The sequence below is a fragment of the Motacilla alba genome, chromosome 2 (genome assembly GCF_015832195.1).
Source record: "Motacilla alba alba isolate MOTALB_02 chromosome 2, Motacilla_alba_V1.0_pri, whole genome shotgun sequence".
Lineage (NCBI taxonomy): Eukaryota > Metazoa > Chordata > Aves > Passeriformes > Motacillidae > Motacilla > Motacilla alba.
This window is the reverse complement of record NC_052017.1, coordinates 77,208,884-77,236,292: the sequence shown is the minus strand read 5'-3', so window position 1 is coordinate 77,236,292 and position 27,409 is coordinate 77,208,884. Positions and strand designations below refer to the sequence as shown.

The window sequence follows — 27,409 nt, the reverse complement described above, 5'->3', positions numbered from 1 at the left end:
CTACTGTGGTATGCAGGTAGACTCTTAAGTGTTGAAAGAAAATGTTGATGATCTCATACTCCTTCCTTTTGGCCTCAGAACTGTTACTTTCAGTGTGGTGGCAAATATTCTGTGTTTTAGGAAGACTTTCCTGGTTCTGATTGAAATTCCAGTCATGCCTGAGTGCCTGCTTGTATGCAGGTCTTGTGTGCAGCAGCCTATCTCCAGTTCTGCTTTTAATTAGTTCAGAGCCTACAATCATCCTAAATTTGTAGATATTGAGAACTCTGCCAGTGCAACTTGATAGGTGGCCTTAGATGTTTAAATGAGTTTTGCTGCAGTACTTCAAAGGTTTTACACCAGGGTTAGTGATGACCTGATGACTACAAGGTTTTCATTTTGTTAGATTGCCCAAAGCTCATACAGTTTGTCAATAAAACAAAAAAAAGAGGGAGATAATATTTGTAAATTCTACAACATAATACATGTGGAATATCAACCAGTTTGGCTACCTGTGAAGTGATTGAAAACCCCATAAACTCTTTGCTGTGAGTTTTTCTGTGTCTTACTGCATTGCATGAACCAAATCAACTCTACTTTTTTTTCTTTCCTTCCAGCTAGATGGTATCTATATTCAGCTGTCTATTAGAAAACTTGTGAACTTACAGTAGTTTCACTTCCTGCACCATTTCTGCCATCCCAGGCCGGTGTGTGGTATGCCGGCGCCTGTTGTGAAACTTTCCTCTTTCAGAAGCTGTGCCCCGGGCTGTGGGAAAGACATGTTGTAATGCTGGGGAGGAGGGAAAAAAGCACACAAGCCTCATCTACAAAATGGCCATTTCTCAGAACCTGTGTGGTCATCTTCTCCTCTGAAAATGCTGAAACTTGGGCTGTGTTTGTATTATTTTTTCACTTATTTTTTTTTAATGGAAAACTGTTGACTAATAACACTTGCTGAAGGAATAACTTTGCATATATGCTACCTGTGCTGTACCTTTTCAGACAGAAAAAAACTTTTTCTGACATTAAGTGTATGTCTCTGAAAGGCTTAGCAATTCTGACCTGACAGAAAGATAGGGTATGGAAAAAAATGCTCTGCAGTATTTACTTGAACCTTCCTTCTGTCCACACGAACCAAAATTAGCAACGTCAGTGTCGATGTTGGGTAGTTATGCCACACATGGATTTAGGAGCTTGCGTAAACATCTTGTTATTAAAAGTTTAAATATTTACACTGAGAATCTGCTGCCTTAGGGACTCTTTTGAGATTTTTTCTAAACAGTGAGGATTTTTTTTTCTAATTGAGAATATTCTAAGGTTGACTAATGTAAAACTGCTTTAGTGCTCTTCTAATCAACAGTTACAGATTAATTTATGCTAAATCAGGGCTTAAGTGTTGCTTAAGCCTTTTAGAGTTCTAGCAAAGACTGACCACTTGACTAAGATTATGTAGCTTAGAAAAAACCCCAGTTTTAAATAGAACACTGAAGCAAAATTAGGTAGAGCTCAGGATGCTGGCTTTTGCTGGTATTTTCACATTGGCATTTTGCAATGGTAAGGCATATTTTTGTACAGGATCCTTAGGAAATCAAGGCTTGTGCTATTCCTCTTAAGGACCCAATGTAAATCCCCCTAGAAGAGACTCTGTTTTTGGTGAGGCTTGAATTGAAGTAGTAAAGCAGAAATCACTATACTGGGTTAAAATTTAAACTATTTTCTGTTTAGTTGTACATACATATAACAAAATATGCCCTTGGCTTGCCAAACATTATCCAGTTGGCAATCACGTGGCAAACAACATGCTGAAAATTAAAAGTCTGTGCTTTAAACAACACCTTCTGTACTTGATGTAATATTTCCCTTTTTATGCCGGGAACTAGCACTATTAAGGGGAAGCAAATAATCACTGTGAAAAAGTGCAGAATTTCTGAGTGGAAGTTTATCTTCAAAATCATAGTGGGTGGTGGGAGATAAGAAACAACCAAATACACCCAATGGAAGGATTGGCTTATAAGTGAGTGTGTTCTGCACTTGAGTATTGTGGGACCTGGAGGATATGCAGACTGCCAAACATCACCCATTGAGTAAGGCAGAGACAGCTCTCTTTTAGCAAGAAAGCAATGGACTTCAGTCAGTGTGGAGAGGGGAATCATGGGATGAGGCAGTTTGTATCAGGGAGGCATGTCCTATCACCAGCTTCTGCAGCGGATCTCTTAATTCTAATATTTTTAGCAAAGTTTTAATTCATTCAAAGAACAAGATAATCCTATTTTTTTCCTCTTTTAGAAGTTTGCAGGGAGGTAAAAGAAGGATTAAGTAATGGCTTAGGAATTTTACACTGAACATGGATGTTGGCTCTGTTGCTGTAGCTACATCATCCATCTCAACATACAGTAGCTATGGGAACAGAGCTATTGCACCTTGTAAAAGGAATGCAAACATTTCATTGCTGGTTTGCCATTTGTCAGAGTACTTTTCGCAGAAGTCTTAACATAATTTCTATTCCAGTCTTAGCTCATTCAAGCCTAAAATTCTAACCATGGCATCTCCCCCCCTACAGAGTCAGTCTCAATGCAAACAGGTCTCTTTTCTCTGTATTCTTACAAGTCTTTCTATCAAATTTTACTTTTTGACTGAGCAAGGACACTGAGTAAAATATAGCTGTAGACAACAGGGGAAACCAAATGGGCATAGAATAGCATCACAAATAGCTTCACTGCTCAGGACACACCTGCAGTTGGACAGTTCAGTCTCAGAATCCCATGGGTATTGCAAGTCCAAATGTTCTGGTACTGCTGAATCTTGGGGAATATGGTGGTAGTGAGCATTTAAAAAATGCTTGATAGACAAGCTTGTCAAAATAACCAGTAACAATGAACTTGTTTCAGAAAATGTTGCAATCAGCTGCAAGGAGTCACAATACTGTAATTTAAATATAAATACAAATGAAAATTGTCACTGTTTAGCGCTTTTTTTCCTACACAGCATCCTGACATATCCAGCAAAACTCTTGCTCTTTCCTGGCTGAAGAATTAACAATATTAGGTATATCTATATTAGGTTACTTTACCTGAGCGGTCTTAAATGTTGGTGGCCTTGGGAAGGAACAGAAGGAACCATAAATATTGCTCTGTCAGAAAGCTACAGGAAAAGAAACAGGGCAGTTAAAGTAAGATACTTATGTTGATGAAATTAATGTTCACAGCATGACTCTGTCAAAACTTGGCTTAGTATGTTATAAGCAATTTATCAAAGAGAACTGGTATATTCAAGATAAAGACAGCCACAGTGTCCTGGTTTTTGAGAGCAGAATATAGTTGAGTTTGAGCCTCAGGAACTTGATCCAGGCTTACAATTTTTGGCTTCAAATCAAAACAGTAGCATTCTACTTCCTAGGAGATGAACTAAAATAAATCATCCGTGAAGCCTGACTCTGTTTCTTGCTTCTATCTATTCTACTGCAAGTAAGATTTCTTATTAAAATCACCATGGATACATGATCCTTATAATCTTGTGAATCTTTTTCTGATTGTCTGCTTAGCTGCAGAAATTTAACTAAAGCTGTGCCTAAAAGAAATGAGCTGCTGCCCCTCTCCCAAAATCCCAAATCCAAGCAGCTCTCTTTTAAATTAGCCACAAACATATTGACTTGGTTTCACCATGGCAGATGCATTTGACAATGCTTCACATCCATCCAAGTGGGATCTGGGCTATGTGCCCTGTGCTGCATGGCCTTTTGCAGTAATAGAGAAATAAAACATGTGTGGGAAGTTGCTTAGGCATCTTTGGGAAGAGTGGAGTAGCAGTTCAGAGGCAATTGCCCTGACACAGAGCTGTTTCTCAGAGGTCTGTGCACACTGCCAACAACAAAGTCCCTTTATGCAACAACCAGTATGCTGGCTGTGGACCAGCTGGTTATTGCTGATAAATGGTAAATCAGTATTCTGATTTGTATGTCCCTATGTGAAAATATGAATGTGCAATCTCTGATCTTCTATCCTTCTGCTTATATGCATGAATTTGAGTCCCTTGAACTTGGTGACATACAGTGCATAGAGCAACTTGGTCATTGAGAGCATCTCCTGGCTGCTGGACAGGCAGTGGTCAGGAAGGGAGGGCAAGGATCAAAGGTCCTGATTTTAGTAACTGCAGCAATATTTTGTACATAACCATTCTGCCATCATCACCTTCTACTGGTATGGGCTTTAAATAGAAGGTAGCACTGATGACTTGCACTGTACATGTGGTTTCTGGGGACTTCCTTAGCAGCAGTGATATGGTGTCATTATGTGCTTCTCAGAGAAAGAGGCTGAATTAAAAACAACTTCTGTTGCTGTTTAATGTACTGCAGCAAATGCTCTGTAGATCTGTAAATCAAGACATTTGTTCTTCATTTTTAGCAATGCCCTTTCCCTGAACTCATTTAATGAGACAGTTGTAAGATGTTTGTATGTTCTCCAGCTGGACTGGGTGCACAATTCTTGAACTCTGTCTCTTACTACATTCTCATTTTAAAGTGTCCTGTGTCAATAGATAGTGGCAGCTATACTCTTAAGGCAGCCTTGTTCCACAGAACACCACTCTGACGTTGTAAGCAGTGTAGGAGACAGGAAGATGCTTGAGAGTAAGAGAATTTGGGAATTTCTTTGTTACTGAAGACCTTGACAGCTGTGTTTTATAAAAGTGAAGGGGCACTGTAAGTAAAAGGGGAAGGTAAATTACAGAAGGTACTGTACAGACCAAAATGTGACATACAGCATAAGGTGACAGTGAAGAACAGAATACTGTTGTTTATTGTCCCTGCTTGTCACAGAAAACATGAACAGAAATAATTTCTAGCATACAAATGAAGTTTATGCAACTATAGCAAAATGAATAATTATAAAAGTAGTTTTAGAGATGTAGATTATTGCCTCTAATTTCATCTATCTCTTAAAAAATTAAAAAATACGTTGCTAAGTAACTCTACTATTTTCTATCTGCTCTAGATTAAACTGGAAGTGAGGTTTTTATCAAAGTATTTAACAATGTCATGCCCCTTTTCTGCTGAATGTTATGGCAAATGTAGATTGCTCAGGTTCCTGGGTCAGCCCCACATCCCAACCCAAGTGCACTGAACAGCCATTTACAAAGAATGGGTTAGGTAGAGCACTTTTCTCTGTACACTTTGCTTAGATTTCACTTGATGCCTTGCTGGGCTTAGCCTTGTGCATTCAAACTGTGCCACTTCCCTGGTGACACCAGGCACTTGGGCAAACAGCCAGCCCTGTGCCCAAACACAAGCCGAGCTCCATGGCTGGAATTGCTACTACTGGTCTGAGGGAGCTTTTGTTCTTTACTGGTTTGCTGTTTTGTTTTGGTGTTTAGCTAATGCTGTACCTTTCTCATCTAGTCCAGGGCATCATCTTACACCTGTGTACAGCAGCCAGTGTATCTAACTTTCACTTATGGGGGGGAAGAACTTTTTGTTTGCAAAGATCCCATGGAAAAACTGATGAAAGCTCATCTTGTGTTAGCATATTCTTGCTCTTTTTGAACATGTGAAGGATAGATTTCTTATATATCCTTTTGTCCAGCATTTTAGTCTCTCTTTTGTCCCTCTCCTTCTCTCCCTCACAGAGTAAAAGTGTGCATTTACTTCTGGCAATTCCAGCTTTTTGTGGGATCTTTTGCTACACGCCAATGCAGAGGAAGCAGGAGGATGATAAATGACATCAGGAAAAGGAAAAAAGGGCACATCCTGTGCTGAACATGCACAGGATAGCTTGAAGCTGAGATGTTCTGTCATGGCAATAGAGAATATGAACCATACTGACCCTGAATACAAGCTGATTTGGGTTTTTGGTTAGAAAAGAAGACATCTTGCCTTCTCTGTGTGGTGGGCCACACTACCTTGCATGCTAGAATAATTTGCTGGTTATATCTGCAGTGAGGAACATGGTGAAAAACCAGAGGAAAGACAGTGAGAGGGAGGTGACCTGCCATTTTCCAATACCCACTTAAAAGCTAGAAGACATCCTTTCTTCAGAAATGTTCTGAGAGGAAAAGGTCACCCTTTTGTCCTTTCTCCTTCTTTTGCAAACTGTTGGATGTAAAAGCAGTTTCACTCTTTAACATTTACAAATTGACCTCAAAAATAATCAGTGGCATCCTAAAATGACTGTTAATCCTGGGGGCTGCAGAGATGTCTGCCATTTGTCAAGTACTTACACAACATTTGAATTATCAGAAAAGCATAAGGACCAGTTTAGTAACCTTCTCCTGGCATTGTTTGCTTAACATTTCCTATTAGACCGTGCTCAGTATGGACAATATTATCAGCTAACTTAGTTTTCTGAATTACAATCATAACTCATGCTTCAGTACTTTCTGTTCTGGCTAGTAGTCGTAGTCTAAATATGTGGTTTAGCTTTCCTCTGCACCTTTAACTTGCAGATTCTACATAAGAACTTTTCTTGGTAACTATGCCTGTAATGTCCAGATTAGTGACCTAATGCCTTAATAATTTTGAGATCTAAAACACTGCTGAATAAAAGAGTTAAAACAGCCTGGAATGAAAGAACTACTTAACAAATGTTGTATCCCGTTTCCATGGAATGGATTAGCTAAGTATAGGTTGTTCAGGCTTCTAGGTCTCCTATGCAGTGTGACCTCATGATACCAAATCCAGATGAGATGCAAAGACCTGTGTCTCTTCTCAGGGGAAAATGCTGGAGGACAGTGTGTATTTTCTTTTCTTTTTGCATTTAAAGTAGAGTTGAAATTTAGGAGGATTTAGGTGGACAGGAATATTAACCTCCATGAACCTATACTACCAAATTTATGCTAAAATCTGAAAGAGGTGTGTCTCCTTAGTGCTACAGAAACCTCCCAGCAATATCATGCTGCAAGAACAAAAAGTATGGCTTGGAGGTGTTCATACAATAATTCTATGGAAGTGTCTGCATGTAGACATCATTGTTTCAGGCTGTGATTTTTAATTCATCCCATAGTGCTTATAAATCTGCACAGAGCCCTGGAGTGCTGGTGGTCTCTCAAACCTTAGCAAGATCAGCAGTAGAGCATGTACCCTTTCAGAGCTGCAAGATTTCCATATGAGGTGTTAAAGGGAAAATAAATATTTCAGTGATGCATTCCTATTTTCTGTGGGTAACCACTGATTCAAAATAAGTGCAGACTGACAGGCTCAATGAAGTCTCCACATCTGAATGGGAATGGAGACTGGTAACATTTAACATTTTGCTCTTTTGTTCATTTTTTTTTTCCTCTACTTCCTTTCTAGTACCAAGGAAGAGGAAAAAACCACTCTTTTTTCAGATATTACTACCTCTTTAAAAACTCCAGACTTTGTTTCCTGGCAACTTTAATTGCAATCATGCTCCAATGTCTCTCTTTTTTAATACCAAAAATAGGTACGTTCACCAAGTTGTTCTCCTGTTGCTCTCTTCTCCTGTTTACTTATTAACAGAGCTGTAAAGTGGTTGATCATGTCACATCAGGGATGACAGACCTTTATATTTTCTTAGACATAAGTCCAAGGTAGAGTTACAGAGGGCTAATGGAAACTCAGGCTTTTAATTTCATCCTTCTGTAGTTAAATATTTAATTAATTGCTGAATGTTTTTTGCAGCTGAGCATTGAGTCTTTTGTTCCACGTGCTTAATTCCATGTGCTGAGCTTTCATAGGCTCTGTGATGCATTCTGCTACTCAGCATCGTGCTGAGGTGCTAGTCTTGCAAGGGGAGGCTGAAAATCTCAGCAATTTACAGTGGAGAAATGGTGGTGTATCTTGCAAGTGTAAAAAATTGCTTCCACCAACTTTCTAAATAATATTAGAAAGTCATTACAGTGACCTGAGGAGAGTGATGCTCAGTTGAGTAGAAACTTAATTGCTTTCAATCTGTATAGGCAGGTGGTCATGTAGAGCTGAAATATTTCTTTTCTCTGGCTATTAGCTTGCAGATACTGATAGTCACCCAGGTTTGCCATTGAGACTAATGTTTTCCAGCTGCTGCTTGCTGGTATGAGCCTGTTTCTGGCAACTGAGCCCTGCATTTGAGTAACTGTAGATGTCATACAGTTGGGCTGCATATGGAACACCTGATTTTTAAAAAAAAAATTGTTGAATTTTAGGTTCAACAAAGCCAACTGGCTTCAGAGCCTCTGGTTAAGTATTTTTTGCTGCAGCTTCTAACTTCATTCACAGAACAAATAGACAAGGCTGGAGTCTTTCTCTCTATTATTGTTTTTTTTTACTGAAAGAGAATTGTACTAGTACATGCTGTAGATGTGCTCAAATATCCCCGTTAAATTCCTAAATATAAAACTTAATTTTTAATACTTGAGTACTGAATTACAGAAATTTGTTGCAGATTACTTTTATTTAGCTTTTCTAAACATTATTTTTGTAGTTGAGTCAAACTGTAAAATTATTCTTACTGATGACGGCATTTTGTAAAGACTGAGTTCTTGCTTTGCACTATCCGTAGTTATATTTGAGGAACAGATCATAAGGAAAAAACTCTCAAGACCCCTCAAATGAATTTTGAAAATATAACTCATGCAAATAAAATCTGGATCTTAAAAAGATGTGAGGAAGCCCCCATCTCTTCAGCAATACAGAAATTGCACACTGATTTATGTCTGAATTACCAAATTACTCTAAACAAGTTTTAGAATTGCTCTTTTAATCTTTTCTAATAGCAAATAGTTATTTGCCAGTTGCTAAAAATAAGGATGAGATAAAAAAAAATGTTCAAAAATATCCAGGAAAAACAGTTGAAATGGCCTAATAGGCAGCCAGGTAAAATTCCCATGTTTTCATTTGTGGATTAATTGAATTCTATAAATAAAATAAATAAAATCCAATTATTGTTGTAGTGTTCTAGCTGGACAACCTCTCAAGAGTACCAAAAATAAAAATATCAGCAATATGTAAGCAAGCAAAGAAATGTATGTCAGAACGTGCAGTAGCTGGAGAGTTAAAGACATAGATTGTCTTACAGTGATTCACTATATCTAGCTTGTAGATAACAAAATTGTTCTCGATTTTATAAGGTTAATTTAATATTTTTAGGGCAATTTTGGATTTCATGTGTAGGTTTGAAATGGAAAAATGCCAGAGATACCTTCTTTCTCTACCTGTGCTGACTTTGACAGACTCCCATCTCCGTAGTCCTGGCATACTAGTTACCAGGGACTCAGTTCTCTACTTTCCATTTACAATTCTTCTATCTTCTCTATAGCCTTGCTATACTGGTTATCAGGTTTATTTCAAACGGTGCTGCATATCTTGGCTTCTGAGTATGTACAGTAAACTTGCCAGAACAAAGCATGCTAAGAACACTCCCACAAATTTAAAAATAAATTTAAAGGACCCTTATATTTCTTGAACTAATCTGAATACCAGCTTAACAAGTATGAATGATTGAAATAAATTAACATCCATTTTTAAAATGAATGTTTCACATACCTTTCTTGCAAGCATGCAGTATTCCCAGGCATAAACATTTAAAATGAACAATGTTGTAAAAAATCATGAGACAAAAATTGCCTTATGGTTCAGGACTCTTTCAAGACTTTTCTTGCTTAATCCAAGATTAGAAGTTAAATCTAGATTATTTTTGTAATCAGTACTAGAGTTGATGTGTTAAAAAAATCCAAATGCTTAGAGTTTATGATAAAATTATGAGCTGTCAACTTACAAATACAGGAGTTCATAGAAACTGAGTAAATTTGAAGCTGAGTGTCATTTGGTTGGGATCCCATATTATTTATTTATTTTAAGTTCTCTTCTTTCTCAGGGTAGAATCTCTAATATTTTTGGCACACATTAATATTTTCCTGACATGTCTCGGACAAATATGATAAGGAAAGTAGTTTTCTTTTAGTTTTGAAGGACAAAAAAAGCCTCCTAATTTTTTTCTTTTTTCCTTTGTAACTTTTGAACTTTTTACATGGAAAGTATGTTTTCAAAAGACTTGTGGTTATATAATGTAAATGTTCTGATATAACCTGTAGAAACATAGAAACATTTAGGCTGGAAAAGACCTCTAAGATCATTGAGTCCAACCCTTAACCCAGCACTGCAAAGTTCAGCACTAAACCATGTCCCTCAGTGCCACATAATCAACTCATAATGAAAAAAAAAACAAATCAAAATATACAAAGTTAGTGCTTCAGAAATTCAGTCTGTGACTCAGCCCGCCCTGCAGTCCTTTGTAGCTCTCTGTCCCTCAGTGCAGGTGCGAAGAACTGGGAGCTGTGGGGCTGTTCTTGTTCCCTTCATACTGACCTGGTGAAATTTGTACTGCTGATCTTGATTTACTTACCAAGACTTCTGAAATTCCAGAATAGGAACTAGTTTGAGTGCCATGATAGAGGGGAATGTACCTAAATTTGTCACCCTTCAAATCCCTAATTTCTGCCATTTCTTTGAGATGATCCTTTCATATCCTGCTCTGTTGAATATAATCTCCAGCAGTGCCATGTTGCTCTGTCTACTTGATGCTTAATCACACTTTAAAGGAAGACACTTCCGATTTTCATTACTTTCTATGACTGTAATAATGTAATTGCTACAGCTCAGATCTGTGGGTAGGAAAGGAAGCTTCTGCAGAATGTGACAAATATAACTCAGAATTTTCTAACTCATGTAATTTTTAAAAAGGTCTTGGAAAGTTAGTGAACCAATTTAGAACTTCCTCTTGTATCTGTTTGAATTTGAATAATCATTCCTAAAAGAGATGTCATTTTAACAGAGACATGCATCTCACTGATTAAACATAAAATAAATATAGCAGTGACCAGAATGTGTCTAATGCCCAGAAACGTAATGAAAGCAGACAAAAAGGGCTTATGGTCATTTTTCAAAGCTTAAAAATTTTCTGTTTAAGAAAAAGTGGCTTTGTTTTCTTACATCTGTCTTCACTAAAGCCCTAAGATGGCTGCCAAGCAGTAGCTACATCTTCATCCAGCTGGATACACCTGAGCTTTCTTAGCTTGAGAAAAAATCCTTCTCAGCAAGTCAACCGTAACTGAGGGAAATGTGCATATTTGGAACTATAAATCAAAATGTCCATGTACAGATGTTCTCAGCCTAGAGGCATAAATGTGAAGGAGCTTGGTTCCAGAAGGATTTTTCAGCAATACCTGAAATTGGTCAGAGATGCTTTACAACAGCAGTATTGACATAGTACTGTAAAATCACTGTGAGTGACTTGCTTATTATGCCGTTCTCGTATGTGGTGTACAGTGGGAAGCTTCAGAGAGAGCAATTCAGTACAGTGCCAGTATGCAGAAAAACCAGCCTTTTCTAACAGAGAATTGGGGTGAAGGAGTCATACGGGATGGGCTTGCTTTTTAAAACAAGGAGAAATATCTCCGAGCTCTTACATCACCTGTTGGCATCAGGCAGAGCTTTTCTGAGGATGAAAAGGGATAGTATCCCATTTTGGAAATGGGAAATTTGTGCTGCAAATTAGATGGCTTTCCACACAAGAGCAACTGGGAAAGATTGAGTAGGTTTGGGCTCTTGCCTCCACTGACCCCAGGCTGCTGTGGATCCCTGAAAATAGAAAGAGGGAAAGAGGCAATCTTACAACTTTGTGATGTGTTATAATTTTAGTGCAGTGATATACGTCTGCTTTAAAGAGAAGACCTCATCTGTCATTTTTACCGTGGTACACTTTTGTACTATGACAGGTCCCAGAGGCTTATACCAGATGATATTGTCCAAAGAATATATAGAAATAGCTCTATGATGGCTATTTCACGTTCTGACAATCAGATGCCTCCTGCTGTAAATGAGCATGTTGTGATTTTAGGGAAAATGTGATTGAGTGGTTGAAGTTTTGCATTATTTATCTAAGTTGTCCTGAGTAAGGAGAATAATTCCTTCAGTATCTGATTTCTGTTTTGGAATGAAGTGGCTCATGTCAGATTCTGTGAAGAGAAGTTTGTGACGATCAGAGTTTGAAGTCATTGGCAAGCAACATAAAAGAATCTAAATGTTTTAGACTCATATATTCACACAGAGTAGAATTTGAAAAGGAAACTTCTTTTTAATCACCATGTTGCAAAAGCTAGTAAATAATTAAATAGAAGATTGGTTTACTTATAGTGAAAAATTACTGAGCTGAAAGTGGACAGGGAAATTGAGCATTTCTGTAACAAAGGATTTTTTTGGCTTATGTGTAAATCACAGAATAACCTTACCTGTGGAATTGCTTACCAGTTACCTGTGATTAAAAATAAAATAAATACAGAAAGTAAGAGATAGAGCTAGGTAAGAGACTGAAATGAATATATTTGGGGTTGTAAATATTCTTAAAATAGTTAGGTGTTTCTTTTGACGTATTTCTTGAAACTGGCTCATTGGCATTTTTTTGGGATAGCATGAGACCTTTGAAAGTAATATTTCCAAATATGGATGAGAGACTTTAATGCTCTTGAATCATATTTCAACCCAGCCCCCTTGTTTGGGATGTGTGAATTTAGTGCTCAGCTAGTGCGTATGGGCGGGATTACCCAGAAAACTGCAGCGAGCAGAACTGTGAACATGACTTCTGCAGAGCTATATGCCTCTTGGCTCCTGACAGCCAACATCTTGAAGTTTATGAAGTGCAGCTCCCTCTCCCCAGTGCCCAAGAAAATGAATTGCCAAACTCTGGGAGCCAGAGCTGAGGCAGCAGGGCAGAGGCATTAACTCAGTTCACATTTCTTGATGACATCTCACAGGGGAATGCAGGGGCCCTGTCCCACCAGCTGACCTGCTAGAGCAGTAAGGGAAAAAACCCCGAACTGAAGTGTTGGCCAGTCTGACCACTGCTACCTCACCAGCCAGAACTGATTATAAAAAAGCCACTGGAAAAGCCAGTTACTGTTGGGAGTTGTAGCATCTGTGTTCTGTTAATGGAATTAAAATGAATTTATATCCTCTTACTCCTACAATATGGGCTTCCTGGGGCACAGATGGGTTCCATGTATCTGCTAGTATGGGGGACAGAGAAATGGAGCTGCAGTGCTGGTTTGAAACATGGGCTACTACTAAAATATATTAGTGCTGAAACAGCTAGCAGAACCTTTCTAGTGGTATTTTGCTTTTTATTTATGGCTCTGTCTTGAGACATGAAAACAAATTTTCCATATTTCTGAAGTCTCCATTGCTTTGATAGACTTCTCTCCTTTAAATCCTGAAATAGCTCAGTTATACTTTATATTGATGTCTGCATACCTTCTTTGGTTAGAATAAATAATTTTTCACATAGCCATGGGCTGAAATCTTCTTAAACTGAAGGAATAACTGTAAGAATTCTCTATAAATAGCATATGGGCATTGGAAAGTAAGTTTTTTTCTGGTATATGGGATGAGATGACCAAAACCGCAAAGTGGCCTACATACAGCCTTGATGGAGGTGCATCTATGGTAGGGATTCTGAACTGCTAAAACTGAATTGTGGCCATACTAGGTCTAACTAAAGTCATTGACAAAAAATGCATGTTAATGCTCAGGTGAGGGGGTGGAAAGGGGCATCCAACTCCACAGCCCTCCCTGCAAAGTTATTTTTGCTTTCATTTAGTGAATTTAAATTTGATAGTTCTTATGGACAGATTTTCTGCTGATACTTAAATGGAAATGTAAACTAAGCTATTTTATCGAGAGGAGATATGCATCTGATCATCTTTCCTGATTTCTAGTTTTCATTGCTCCTGCAATGATGTTCTTCTTTTTGGGTAGTTGCTAGCTTGGAATGGTTCTGGCTGAGTAATTATTAAATTGGATTTCTGCCTTTCCTGGATTGAACATAAATCTCTTAGTGCGATTCATGGATTGCACTAGCTGCTCACTTCATATCTTGCCAAAGGGACTTGTTTGCCTCTGGTCTTACATAACCTTCCCTCTAGCAGAGTTGATCAGACATCCCAATATAACCCGAACCAAAACAAGAAAAAAGAAAAGAGAAAGTACAGTCAGTGAAGATTTCAGAAAGAAATTTAGGCAATCAGTCCAAGCCTGGGAGTCTTGAATCCAAGCTGACGTTTAATAGCTTAAAACGTGACATGGTGCAGCTTACTGCCTGCCATGGCTCTTACTTTGGGATGATTAGAAACACTTTATGTTTTTAAAGTGAATTTTTTTAAGGCTGACCTTTATCCTGTTGGATCAGGAGATGAAACTCTCTAACAGATGTTGGTTTTTGTTCTGCAGTTCCCACTGTCGTCTTGCACCACTGAAATCAAAAAGCAAACAGTGGTTGTTTCCTTTCAACCCTCTGGCACACAGAATATGCTTTACCTTATTAGCATCATGTGGCACTGAAGGAGTGTAAAAGGCTCCACTGACAGTGCTCATGGATGCATACCTATGGTTCTCCATCTGTGTCAGGAAATACAGCTCTCATTTCTCAGGTTTTGGAGAACATTGCAAGTCTTAATTAAAGATTGCCTAAGATGTGTTGGTATTTTTAACAGTCATTAAAGGAGTGCAAATGATTAGTGGTGGGAAAAGATAGAGAGAGATGAGACACAAGTAAAACTTAGCTGGTTAATGCTCTTTTCTTTCAGTGGTTTTTGAGTACCTGTTCCATGTCATTTTGATAAACTTCCCCCAGTGACTAAAGTGAAACTGGTAAATCAGCTTGAATGTAATATTTTGTTTAAAAAAGGAGGGGGATGGGGGAAGAAAAAAGTCAAAATGCAGTATTAAACATGCATTCTAAATAAGATCAAAAAGAAAGTCTGGAATATGATATTTTCTTTTGTCTTAATGTATGGTGGTTTAAAAAAACCTGCATATTGTGCTAGTGTGAGAACCAGGAAGTGAAAGAGGCGGAAGTGAAAAACTTAATATAGTAGACAAAGCTGCAGTCTGGTAGAAAATGTATATGGCACAAATGGCTGCTCAGGAACAGAAATATAGAAAGTTTTCCAAGGTGTTGAGCATTCCATCTTCCATTTTCCTGATTTCTTTTGAGCACGTCTCTACTAGAAGATGTTATTACAACAGAGCTGTGAGAAGCTGAGGGCTGATAAGCTGCTGACACTGATACTGTGATCACGAGGAAGAATTTTTCTTAGCAACATGAGAAATACTTGTAATTCAGCCCAAAGTCTCACAGGTTTAATTATAGGTAGTTTTGATGTTACACAAAGCATGACTTGACTTGAATACATTGACTTCAGTACAACATTTTTTGTTTAAAATGAAACTTTGTACACAGGACTGAAAGTCAGAAGTTTTTATTCCAAGAAGAAATGCAGCAGCTCTTCAGGGAGTTGGTGTAAAATACCCTGTAAGTGCTGCTGAGGTGGTGAGTAGGCTTTGTGCTGGTTGCTTGCAGGAGGTTAAATTCCAGCAGAAGCATGGTGTGTAACACTATCCTAAAGACGTAAGCATGCTCAGCTTTCTTATGCCATGTTAGACGTACAGGTATTTTTGGAATAATGTTTCAATTACTAATTTAACTGTCATTAGCAATTGTGTATTAACTGAAGGATGAAATTGGTTTTATCTTGTGATTCTTGCATATGTCTTAATTTTTGAGGAATGTTTTGTTGCTGTGTTTAGGGCTGAGGTTATTGGGAGGGTGGGCACATCATCAGTGACTGAAGTAGATGCATGTTCTTGGAAGAAAAGAGCTGTCAGTGTTCTTTTAAAATCAGCCAACCTCTTCTGATATCTAAACCCAAAAATGTGCTACATCCAGGAGCATCAAGTGAATGTGCAATCATTTCCTTTTGAGGAAAAAGAGAGAAAAGCTATTCTTGCAGCTCAATACAGAGCTAAACCAGATAGAAACAGACAGAGAATATGTTAATAACTAGATACTAAATCTTAAAATACTTGAAAAGTTATGTTATGGAATAAAGGAGTCAACAATAAATATTTCATTTAAATTGCTATTTTTTTGTTTTGTTTTGCTGGGTGAACTAAATACTGTGTATTTTGGAAGGAAGAGCTTGCAGTGCTCTCATGAACACCACGATATGCACAGCAGCAGCAGGTGCTGCATTAATTCAGTGGCAGCTGGTCTCGGTTCCCTGTTTTCTTCCTTTCAGTGGTGCAATTGTAGGGTCGTGTGCTGCTGTCAGAAATGGTGTATTGCACTCCATGTGCCTCAGATTTAAAGATGAAAAACAAAACTGAGAACTGGATTTGGTTTTTAATTGTAAATGGGGTTTCATGCCTTGTGGTGAGGTTGCTGTGCAAACAGAAGAAGGAAATGACATAGTCTAAGGATTGCCATAACCTGTCCTAGGTCTGTTAAGAGTTCTGTTCCCAGGTATAAGATACTTTCTTACAGTCAGGATTTAAGAACGATTTTTACAGCCATTGCTTTTTTCATCAAGCAGCACCATGAGATGGAAAACAAAAATGAGGAAGAATTTTATAATGACTTGGAGAACCCATTTTCAAAGCAGAATTGGTAGTTCCTAGATTTCAAAGCTAATGCACCTATTTCTTGTAGCATACTGTAATTAATATTCTAAGGACTCTTTCAAGTTTGATTAAAACTAGTTTGACCATTTAAATGGGCATTAAAGTAATAGAGGTTTTTTTTGAGTGTGGAATGTTAGACAAATAAAATGTAAATATAGATCCCCATAAATGACTTTCTCTAGTGAGAGTTCCCTAGTTAAATACCCAGATGCCTTATTCAGAATGTGAATGTGGCTCTCCATGACTATTTTAAGAAATGACAGGTAAGTTTACTATTTATACAAACAGTAACCAAGAACTTTTACTTTTATTGAAGAAAACATGTAAATTATGATCATATGATAATTTCTTTTTTTAGTATAGAAAGCATGAGTTTCAACTGCCTTCATGTTCCCCGGTGTTCAGGAAGAGGCTAGAAAAATATAAGCCATAGGTGTTAAGCTTGCTTCCCTTTTCCAGTGTGAAGTCCCTCCAGGAATGAGGTCTTCCCAGCACTGCTCTTCAGTAGGACTGTAGTGTGGAGGAGGATAATGTTTTCATTGCTTGCTAGCATTTGACTGTTACATTTTTAATATAGTCTTTGGAGGCACCCAAAGGAGGAACTGTTCCTGGGTCTACAAGCCAAGCATATTTGTGGTGTTGAGATCCATGGTAAGGATTGCACTGGAGGGACAGAATTCAAGCAAAACACGATTTAAAAGGAAATCGTCCCATTATCTAGGCTTTTATCACCTTGTGTGTTTTTGTAATTATACGTGGTGGTGGTGTCTTAGGTATTTGAGGGAGGCAAAAAGTGGCTGGCCATAATTGGAATAATATGTGTGGAATCTCACCTCTCCCTCAGTGTTGCATGTCCCGGGACCTAAACAGCTTCAAAGATGTGGGTAATAACCGCCTCTGAAATTTGCATCATTACCTACTTAGAAACTTGATTCTAGGATACAGGTTAGAAAACTGGCTAGTTCAAAATACTTATTATACTGGCTGTTGAGGAGACATGCACAAACCCCAAAATGATGTGGCAATTTAGAAAGAAGGAGGCGGCATATGCTTATATGCCCTGGCTTAGCCTTTCAGGTTATTCGAATCCTGCAAGCTGTTTCTACAAGAGGCATTCTTGTAAGGTTAATTTCAGTCTTTGCAAAGCAGGTGTTTACAGCAGAATTTCCTCTTCCAACCATGTGCCTAACAATAGTGTGATTAAGATCTCACTCTGGGGCAGGCTGACTTTTGGCTGCATGTGTGTGCCTGCACGAGCATGTCTGCAAGCTGCTTTTATTGTTCAACAAAGAGAACATATGCAGTCAATCTGAATATAGGAGAAATGCTTTGAATGGGTCTTGAATCTGTAAGAAGACTGGTAGGCAGAATGGAGCAGATGAGGCAAATAAATAGAAATTGATGGCAGCATTTTTAATTTAAGCAATCAGAGCAACAGATGAATGCAAAGCTGAGCAATACATCCACTGCACTGTAAAAATAATATATTTTATGCTGCTTTTTTTTTGCTCAGTTTTTAATATGACTTGTTTTTGTTATACACAATGCAAAACAGCCTTGGATTTGCTGCCAGGGATGAAACTGAACGTGCTGGAAGTTGTATCTGCACTGCTGGGCAAAGCAGTACTGTGTTGGATCAGTGAAAAAAGCCCACACGTGGCAAAACACTGAAATTCTGCTTTGAAAGCAGTAATGGGAAACTAAAGAAGAAAACTAACATGAAAATGTGTCGTTTTTAGACAATCGTCTAAGGAGAATAGGGGTGCTGTTATCTCTCTCTCTGTTAGGTGGTCTAACAAAAGATGTTATCTCTGCCTACACAGCACAGCCTTGCCTGGGATGAGGAGGGAATTTGTGCACAGCAGATCATTTCTTCCATGCTGCTCATTGACTCAGGAAGGCAAGAATGGCCTGTGTTTTCAGCTTATGTGTTCTGCAAGATGGCTCGGTAGCTGGAGAGGCTACTTGTGCATTGTGGAAATGAGGTGTATTATATTTGGGAACTTGCTCCCACAGAGTGACTGCAGCACACAGGTCAGTACTTCACTCAAGTGGCTCTCATGGAGTGACACACACAGACTGCATAAGGCAGTGCTGCCACGTACTTGTTCCCACAGACCCTCCTACAGTAGAGGGAGTGCTGCCCTCCAAGTCAGTAGGAAGCAAGTCCAGAGTCTCCAACAGTGGCTTTCAAAGTAACCCATAAAATCTTCATCACTCTTTGATCAAATAATGGACAAATTTTACTTTTATTCAGGAATTCTGCCTAGCTAGCTACCTTTTTTACACACGGGGTGCAATGATGGATTACACGTGTGAAGTAGTTGTGGTTACAGGTTAGTGGTCTATGAATTGGTAATTCTGGCAATACCTTTACCTTTTATGAAACTGCTAACCATCACCCTTCATCTGTTCTTGGAAAATTTGGTTCCTAATTGATTAATTAATACACACCTCTGACCACAATCATGTAAATCTTAGCAGTATCTCAGGTACAATTTTTTAATTTTCTCTCAAAAAATTGTCATGTGATTGTTAAATTTTCTGATAACTTGCTGTATTAGTAGCAGTTATGCTTCTCAAATGAAGCAGTTTTTCATGTACAAGTTATTAAATAGAGATAATTTTATATCAGCTTGCAGTGTGCTTAAATTATTATAATTCTCATAATTGAAGTCTAATATTAACAATAATAATTTAGATATATTAATAAAAATGTCTCATATTAAAAATCATGCTTCCCCTTTTGGTGTGGTGTACACGTCCCTGAGAAATTTAAAGTAATATAAAAATTGAAGTTCCTTTTTTTAAAAAGAAATTTGCATTAAATGTTTCTGCTGCTCACCAGAGAAAACTAAAATTGAAATCTGGCTGAGAATTTAGCACTTAAACTTGGCAGTATTACTTCCTAGAATTCCTTTATTGTCTGAGTTTTAGAAGAAAACAGATAGGTCCCAAAATTGGAATTGGCTTCTTTTAAGATTAGGGTTAGGATATCAAATGAGCATAATTTCTGTGTTTTAAGCATTCACTGTTCTTTTACTCTATATCCCTTTTCTAAGTCTTGAGATTCACAAGGCTTTGGAAGAAGAAAAGGAGATGCAGTAGTTACAGGTCTGTGCACATGTTGAGGAAGGGATTAAAAATTATCTGTGGTCCATGAAGAAAACACCACAAGTGCCAAGCTGAGATGTTCCGAGTTTGTTATTGTGTCTCACAGCCCAAAACACACAAAATTTTTGTGGTGCTAAGGAACGACCAGGTCATACTTTTTTGTGTGCACCTCATGTCCGAGCACCTTGCTGCTCTGGGGTCCATGCAGGTGATGATCACAGCCCCATGGGTGCAAATTTCCATGATGTGCTCTGCCTTTCCTGGCACAGCTTTGTGCCAGCCCAGCATCTTCTCAGAAGGAAGAGATGAGCAAGGATGTGTTTCCTTCTTCCTCCCTCACACCAGCCTACCTGACTGTGGAAGATCTGGTTCCCATCACTGCTCTGAAGCATAAGTAACAGAACAAGAGGATAGCGTAGGGTAGGATAAGAAAGGGAAAAAAAAGGAAAGGAAAGGAAAGGAAAGGGAAAGGAAAGGAAAGGAAAGGAAAGGAAAGGAAAGGAAAGGAAAGGAAGGAAAGGAAAAAGGAAAGGAAAGGAAAGGAAAGGAAAGGAAAGGAAAGGAAAGGAAAGGAAAGGAAAGGAAAGGAAAGGAAAGGAAAGGAAAGGAAAGGAAAGGAAAAAGGAAAGGAAAGGAAAGGAAAGGAAAAGGAAAGAAAAGGAAAGGAAAGGAAAGGAAAGGAAAGGAAAAGAAAAGAAAAGAAAAGAAAAGAAAAGAAAAGAAAAGAAAAGAAAAGAAAAGAAAAGAGAGAAAAGGTCACTGATTCTGAGGTTTGAAGAGGCTTGAACCTGAACGAGACCTAGCATTTCTGTTCTGTTAATTCTAAGTAAAAACAATTAAATGAAAGATGAGGGAAAATAATGGAGAAAGAACAGAAGAACATGGCTTTATTGCTAAAAGGCAAAGCTAGCAAGTCTAACTCTGTCTAAGGTTATGCTAACAGACATTTTCTAACATTAACCTAGAAAACTGATTGACCTAGCAAGGATAGGAATATCTCTTGAGTGTGTATAAGTGTAATGGGGAGCATGAAATTCTATTCTGTATTTTGAGAAGCAGTAAGTTTTGGGTGTTTTTCTTTCATAAAAAATTTCAGAAAATCTTTCAAAACCAGCATTTGCATAGCCCTTGTTTCTTTCAGTTCCCATATGTAGCTCTTAATTAAAACTTTTTGCCCTTCTTTTTTTTTTTTTTTTTCATGAAGGTGCAAGGTGAATCACTGGGGTACAGACATGTAGTGGTTTCTTCAAGATCTTTCCATTTCTTTTCAGCACCTGGGGGATGGGGCAGTTTCTGGGATTGGCATTTCATTGGATGTTGAGTGTTGAAACTCTGCCTTGTGAGGGATGTGCATTTTTGTCTGCAGGCAGTGTGAGATAACTCCTGCCTGGGAACAGGCTTGTGCAAGGGCTACTTTGGCCTGACCCATGGCACGTGCCTGCCCTGCGCTGGAGGCAGTGGAATTTCAGGAGGTACCTATTGTCTTCCTGAACTGGTTTTTCTGGCAATGGACTGAACTCCTGACGCTTTGCACGCAGTCTAACAGGAGGTTTGGAAGTTTAGCTTTGGCAATCAGACTGAGGTAACATCAGGTGCAATCTGTGAGTTTGTCCTTTGCTGTTGCCCTGCTCGCAATACTGTGAGGGAGGGTCATAGCAAATCCAGTCTTGTAATAGTCACACTCACTAATGGTGTGTGAAAGCCTCTGCTAAAAGAAATGTTTAGAAGTTTATAAACACATAAAACTAATTGGGCAGACAAACCTTTACTGACTAAAGCGATAGTAAGAGTCTGACTCTTGGGACTTTTTCAATATAGAAGAGAAATTTGAAGTATAAATCTTCCAAATAATAATTCTTTTTGCAAACTGTACAAATGTGTGCTGCCCACATTCCAGGGACTCATGTCTATGAGTCTTCAGATGGAGAATTTGAAATGTTCCATGAGTTCTTCCTCCTCTTGCATTATGATCTAATGGACATTGAATCTTTGAGTCCTGATTATCACAAATATGGAAATTTCAAAGTGCTTAACATTCTCCAGGTGACCTGTACACCCAAAATGTTTTAATCTAAATAATCCACCCCAGAGATTATTTCTACTATACAATAAGAAAGATAACTATGCAAGTTCTCTGGTTCTGTTCCTGCTAGCTGCAGGAGAATGGAAACTTCAGGATGTGCAAAATGTGTAACAGCTTCTAGAAACTGAAGAAATATTTGCTCCTGTTGCAAGGAGTAGCTCTTTTACAGTCAGACACAGTGATCTCTGGATTGGTTTCTTTTTCTGTAAGAAGAGCAATACAAGGTATATTGACCAGCCTGGGAAGCAGACAAAGTCTATTGTAGCTTCCGTTTTCCCTCACTATTCTGAAGTACTGCTCTGCAGAGTTGTTCACCAAAGTTCCCTGAAAATTACTGCTAAATTGCAACTTGCTACATAAAATCGGCTCCTGGACTCTCTCTGTCTAGACCCTTTTCTTTCCAGCAGTAAAGAGGCACAGCCATCAAATGCTGTGCCATTTTATAGCAATGGTGCTCAGCACCAAAAATTTTCAAGGATCTTCATTTGGGACATGCTTGCTACAGAGAGCATTATGTTCAGCTGGCAGCTGCTCAAGCCAGCTCAAAACCTGTACCTGTCAGTGGAAGTGCAAATAACTGAAGACCTCCTGGGTTTCAGCCTCTAAATAGTGGTCAATAGTTGTAGGCAAACTTGTTCCTGGGTCCCTCATTCACAAGGTGAATGCAGTGATTACGGGGTTAGCGAGGGCCAGGGGTAAAGGAAGAGACTGCGCAGTGAAGCCAGGACCCCAGTCTCACTGGGACAGAGGATGCACCCCCTTTATTTTTTTCATAATTTAGTCCCTTGTGGCTGGGGAAGGGTGAGGCAGTGGGAAAGATGTCTGTACTCTTTTTACGTGCTAACATGTAGGTAGTAACACAGAGTGGATTTAACACTGTATGAATTCGCATCTCAATGACTTTTTGCACTTTGTTTCATTTGGGAGACATTTCACTGACATCCACTTTCATTTAGTATCAGGCAGGATTATCCCTGCACAATCCAGCACAATCATGGAGGTTCTTAGGTGTTATGATTCACATGCTGGTCTTTTTGAAGTACATATGGTTGTAATTTTAAAATACTTTTTGAGGCCTGCTTTGTGTGTGCCACACCTTTGGACTCTGCACTGGATGGTTCAGAGCTGTGCTTCAGGCTGGGACAGGGACAAGACCAGAATCTGTTTGAAGAAGTGGAGCATATGGGGGTGTTTCTAAAAAAGGTTACAGGGACGTCCAGATGTGTTATCAGAAGTCTGGCGACAGGAAGAATGTTTGTAAATCAGATCTGGGGAAAAAGGGACTTTGTAGCATTGCTACCTGGGTGATGACCCCAAGGATTGCGTTGCTTTTGCATCATAGCCTGGCACAGCTGTTATCATGATGATCTAGGCAGCTTTTTAGCAGGGAGATATGAGATTCAGTGTCCCAAAGAGTGAACTTATTCTGTTATAAAGTAGTTGAAACTCTGCTGGAAGATGACAGTCCATTTTTAAGTGTAAATATTTGCTAATACACCATAATGGTAGCCTCTGAGCCTCTTCCCCATCTCCTGCTCCAGTACCTTGGGATAGCTGGCTCTGATGCCAATTGAGACACAGAGATTTCACCTCCAAGCAAACACAGTGAATGTTTTTTTTTCTTTGTTTGGGAGCACGTTTCTCATATGCATGCTTCTCTACTTTTTAATGGTCCCTTGGCATAGACATCCTGTATCCAACTATATCTGAGCTCAGAAGATTGTTGTGGAAAGAGATAGGAATTGTGGTATGTTACTACTATCCATGAAATAGCAAAATATTGAAAAATACACAAGACACAAGAAATGAAATTAGGCTCACTGTACCTGGGCTTTGCTGGAAAACAAATAAAGGCTTAATTAGGGATTATAAATTGGGATACACTCATGGCTTCAATATAAATCTCCAATCTGACTGACTTGCAAAAACCCTTCCAAAATATTTGGTTGTAACTCCGCATAAACAATAATCAGGGTAATATTTATGGAGTAATCTAGAAGGCTATATTTTTGTCAGCTAATGAACTAATGTCCACAGCCTGCCCTAAATACCTAAAAACCTGATAACTCTGTCATGAACGTAGAGATTAGATTGCTCAGATGTGACTCTGTGGAAGTTAATCCTTTTATTGCTGTTCCCGTAAAATTTCAGACAATAAAGCAGTGTTTCAGTAACATCACATTACCATTTTGCAGGGTTGAGTGATAACCTTTCAACAGTATTTGCAAATTGTTACTCTTTTTGAAAGCTGAAGTCAGAAACATCTCTGCTGACCATGTTATCTCAATTTTGTCCAAGATGTGTGGATATTTGGCTGTTGGGCTCTGCCTGGGGCTTGTATCTGTGGTAGTAGATAATCTACTTCTGCCTAAGAGCTAGAATATATTACTTTATATTCAGCCTGCTATGAGCAATCATATGTATTTTTACTGATTAGTATTCACAGTTTTAGCAAGTGTGTGAAAAAAAAATACAGCCTATAATTTATCTACCTGTGCAAAACGGAAGATTAGAATGATTCATCTCCCTTGGAGAAGTTCTTACATTAAACATTTGTTTGACAGTTCTTTGAAAAAAGTCACTGTCTCCTATTTTTAAATAGTAGAAAACACAGAAATATTTTTCTTAACCTTTCATTAATCATGAATTAAATATTTCCTTTAATACTGAAAGTGTAATTTTTTCTCCATTCATAGATGTTTTTGTTTTCAATAATGACCCAATATATCAGTGTCTCCTGTTTTCATGGATAAAGTTTGCTTTGAAGTACAGTGAAAGACTTTGTGTATTCTTAGTGAAGACTCCCACATAAAGGCTATATAAATACTGATATGGTTATACACGTGGTCAACTTCTTTTAAATAACAGAGCAGTTATTGCTTGTCATGCTTGAAAACTGGGAGCAGAGGCTACAAGTATGCCCCTCTCTTCTCCCATTTTTTATTGCTTCATGTCCCACGTGTAAGCTTTTGGTCAGAAATACCTGTATTTGTTTCTTTTTTCTTATGGAGTGGCCTTGCTGTGCTTCAGGCTCTGTGTCTCCCATCCTGCTGAGTGTGGGAATGCAAGGCTTTGGGCAGGCAATCCCTGTGGAAGCTGCAAAGCTGAGTGGGACTCTGTGCGTGGGAGCTGTTCCTACTTCTGGGGCAGCCAGATGTGGGTGCCCACATCCCTTTGGTTGAGGGAAGCACATGCTCCTGGCTGCTGGTACCATCAGCTCTCTCTAAAGGCTATATATCCAAGGGAAACTGGCCGTGAGGGTAACAGGCTGTGAGGTGTAGGCAGTAGATGCAGTCTTCTGTGTTAGTCTTCTCACTGACTCTAGGCTTCCTTTGATTTTTCCAACTTTAATGAAAAGGTGGTTCAGAGACTTTGCTAAAGTGATGGTGGACTTTGTGTTAACCAGGGGTGGATGCCATGATTGACAACCAAATTTAGTTCATTCCCAGCCTGAATATAAATATGTCTTTTTTCTGCTTCCACTCTTTCTTAGGCCACAGAAAATTTGTGGCTGTATGCTAGTCCTCCATCATCCTGCTACTTCTTGCTACTCTGTCCGCTTCCTCCCTGCTGAACTAACCAGGGTTAGAGGTGTTAGCAGAACTGTCTGTAAGGGGGTGTGGCAGAAGGGTGTTTGCTGGCTGAAATTCTGCAGGGCTGAGCAGGACATAAGCTCAGTGGCAGTGATGCTCTGCAGCATCATACATTCAGCTGGCAACATCTTACCAAACCTCATGTGGTCTCCTTTTCAGAAACCAGAATCAATTTTCCCTTTGCACTCTGTTGATTCTCTCAGTGGTGAATACTGGACTTTGTGTAATCAACCCCTTTCTCTTTTCTGTTACAGAGCTCCAACATGGGAGGCAAACTGAGCAAGAAGAAGAAGGGATACAGTGTCAATGATGAAAAAGCTAAAGACAAAGACAAGAAGGCTGAAGGAGCAGCAACTGAGGAAGAGGAGACTCCAAAGGAGGCTGAGGATGCCCAGAAAACCACAGAGACCACAGAAGTGAAGGAGAACAACAAGGAGGAGAAGGGAGAAAAGGATACTCAGGTCACTGCCAATAAGACGGAAGAAAAAGAAGGGGAGAAGGAGAAAACAGTGACCCAGGAAGAAACCCAGAAAACAGAACCTGAGAAGTCAGAGGCTGTTGTCGATGCAAAAGTAGAGCCACAGAAGAACACCGAACAGGCACCCAAGCAAGAGGAGCCGACTGCTGCCTCTGCTCCTGCTGCCAGTAGCGAAGCACCCAAACCCTCTGAGCCTAGCACCGATGCAAAAGCTTCCCAGCCTTCAGAAGCCACAGCTCCCAGTAAAGCAGATGACAAGAGCAAAGAGGAAGGGGAAGCCAAAAAGACTGAGGCTCCCGCAACGCCTGCAGCCCAAGAAACTAAAAGTGAAGCGGCCCCAGCTTCAGACTCAAAACCTAGCAGCAACGAGGCTGCGCCCTCTTCCAAGGAGCCCGCGGCAACAGCAGCACCTAGTTCCACTGCTAAGGCTTCGGACCCTGCCGCCCCTCCAGAGGAAGCGAAACCATCTGAAGTTCCAGCGACTAATTCGGATCAAACCATAGCAGTGCAAGATTAAATTGGACAGCCTGTTGAAACAACCACTTAAAACAACCTGTGTCTTTTTTTTATTTTTTCAGCTATACTAACTCGTTTCAGATCTGAAATAGCAAATATGTATTGCCCAGAAAAGAATGAGAAAAAAATAAAAAGAGAAAAAGTGAAAAGGATGTCCCATGAAGTTGGGAGGGAGGGAGGGGGGAGAATCCAAATAGTATTTTTGTGGGGAAATATCTAATATACTTTCTGCCAACTTGACACAAGTCCTGGATTAAAATAAATAAAGAAATAAATGGATGTCTGAAAGTACAGCACATCTTTTGTATCTGAACTGCTGTAAATGCACTCCACCAGTGTATCAAAATCTTCTTTTTGTTCTGTAATGGGGTTTGGGAGTGATGCGTTTGATTCTACCCACTAGGTTTGTGCCAAGGCAATCAGATCTTTATGAAAGCAGTATTTTCTGTGTTTTTTTTTTTTTTTTATTTACAGCCTTTCTTATTTTGATATTTTTTTTATGCAGTGGATGAATGCCAACTTTCAGACAAAACCCACTTAGCTGTCCACATATTTCTCAATGCCAATCCTCCAATTCTTCCTCTCCAAATATTTTTTGGGAGTAAAAAGCATTCTCATCCTACTTAGCCTACCTAGATTTCTCATGACGAGTTAATGCATGTCCGTGGTTGGGTGCACCTGTAGTTCTGTTTATTGGTCAGTGGAAATGAAAAAGTCTGCGTTCATTGCAGTTCCAGTTTCTCTTCCATTCTGTGTCACAGACACCAACACACACTCATTGGAAAACAAATGAAAAAACAAAATGTACAATGGATGCATTGAAATTATATGTAATTGTATAAATGGTGCAACAGTAATAAAAGTTAAATAATTTAAAAAATATATAAGTGTAAAGACTGATTAAATCTTCACTTTCACCCCTTGAGAACTAGGCAAAGGAGGTTCTTACACTTAGAGAAGAAGTATTATGTCTGGGGCTGTTTACTTTCCTATAAATAGTCACTCTTCAACAGCCACAAGTGTTCTTAAGTGAGGTTGGAAGAAGTGGTCAATGAACAGTGCATCTCATATATGTTTTATCCCAGCCAAAGTAGAAATGGCTTTTGCCTGCCTTAACATGTGAAAAATGCTCTCTTGCTATTTTGAAGAGCCACAGGCATGCTGACTGAGATTTAATTGGGACTAAGACAGTGGGTTTGATAAAC

At 39.0% G+C, this 27,409-nt stretch overlaps 1 protein-coding gene across 1 annotated transcript in view; it reads left to right on the top strand.

Annotated features, from left to right (window-relative positions):
• Positions 1 to 27,086, top strand: part of BASP1 (brain abundant membrane attached signal protein 1) — a 50,376-nt gene extending 23,290 nt beyond the window's left edge. The window contains 1 exon segment of the mRNA XM_038127701.1: positions 25,465 to 27,086. Within this exon segment, the coding sequence (XP_037983629.1) occupies positions 25,465 to 26,205 (741 nt within the window). The 3' untranslated portion in view covers positions 26,206 to 27,086.
• The last annotated feature ends 323 nt before the right edge of the window (positions 27,087 to 27,409 follow it).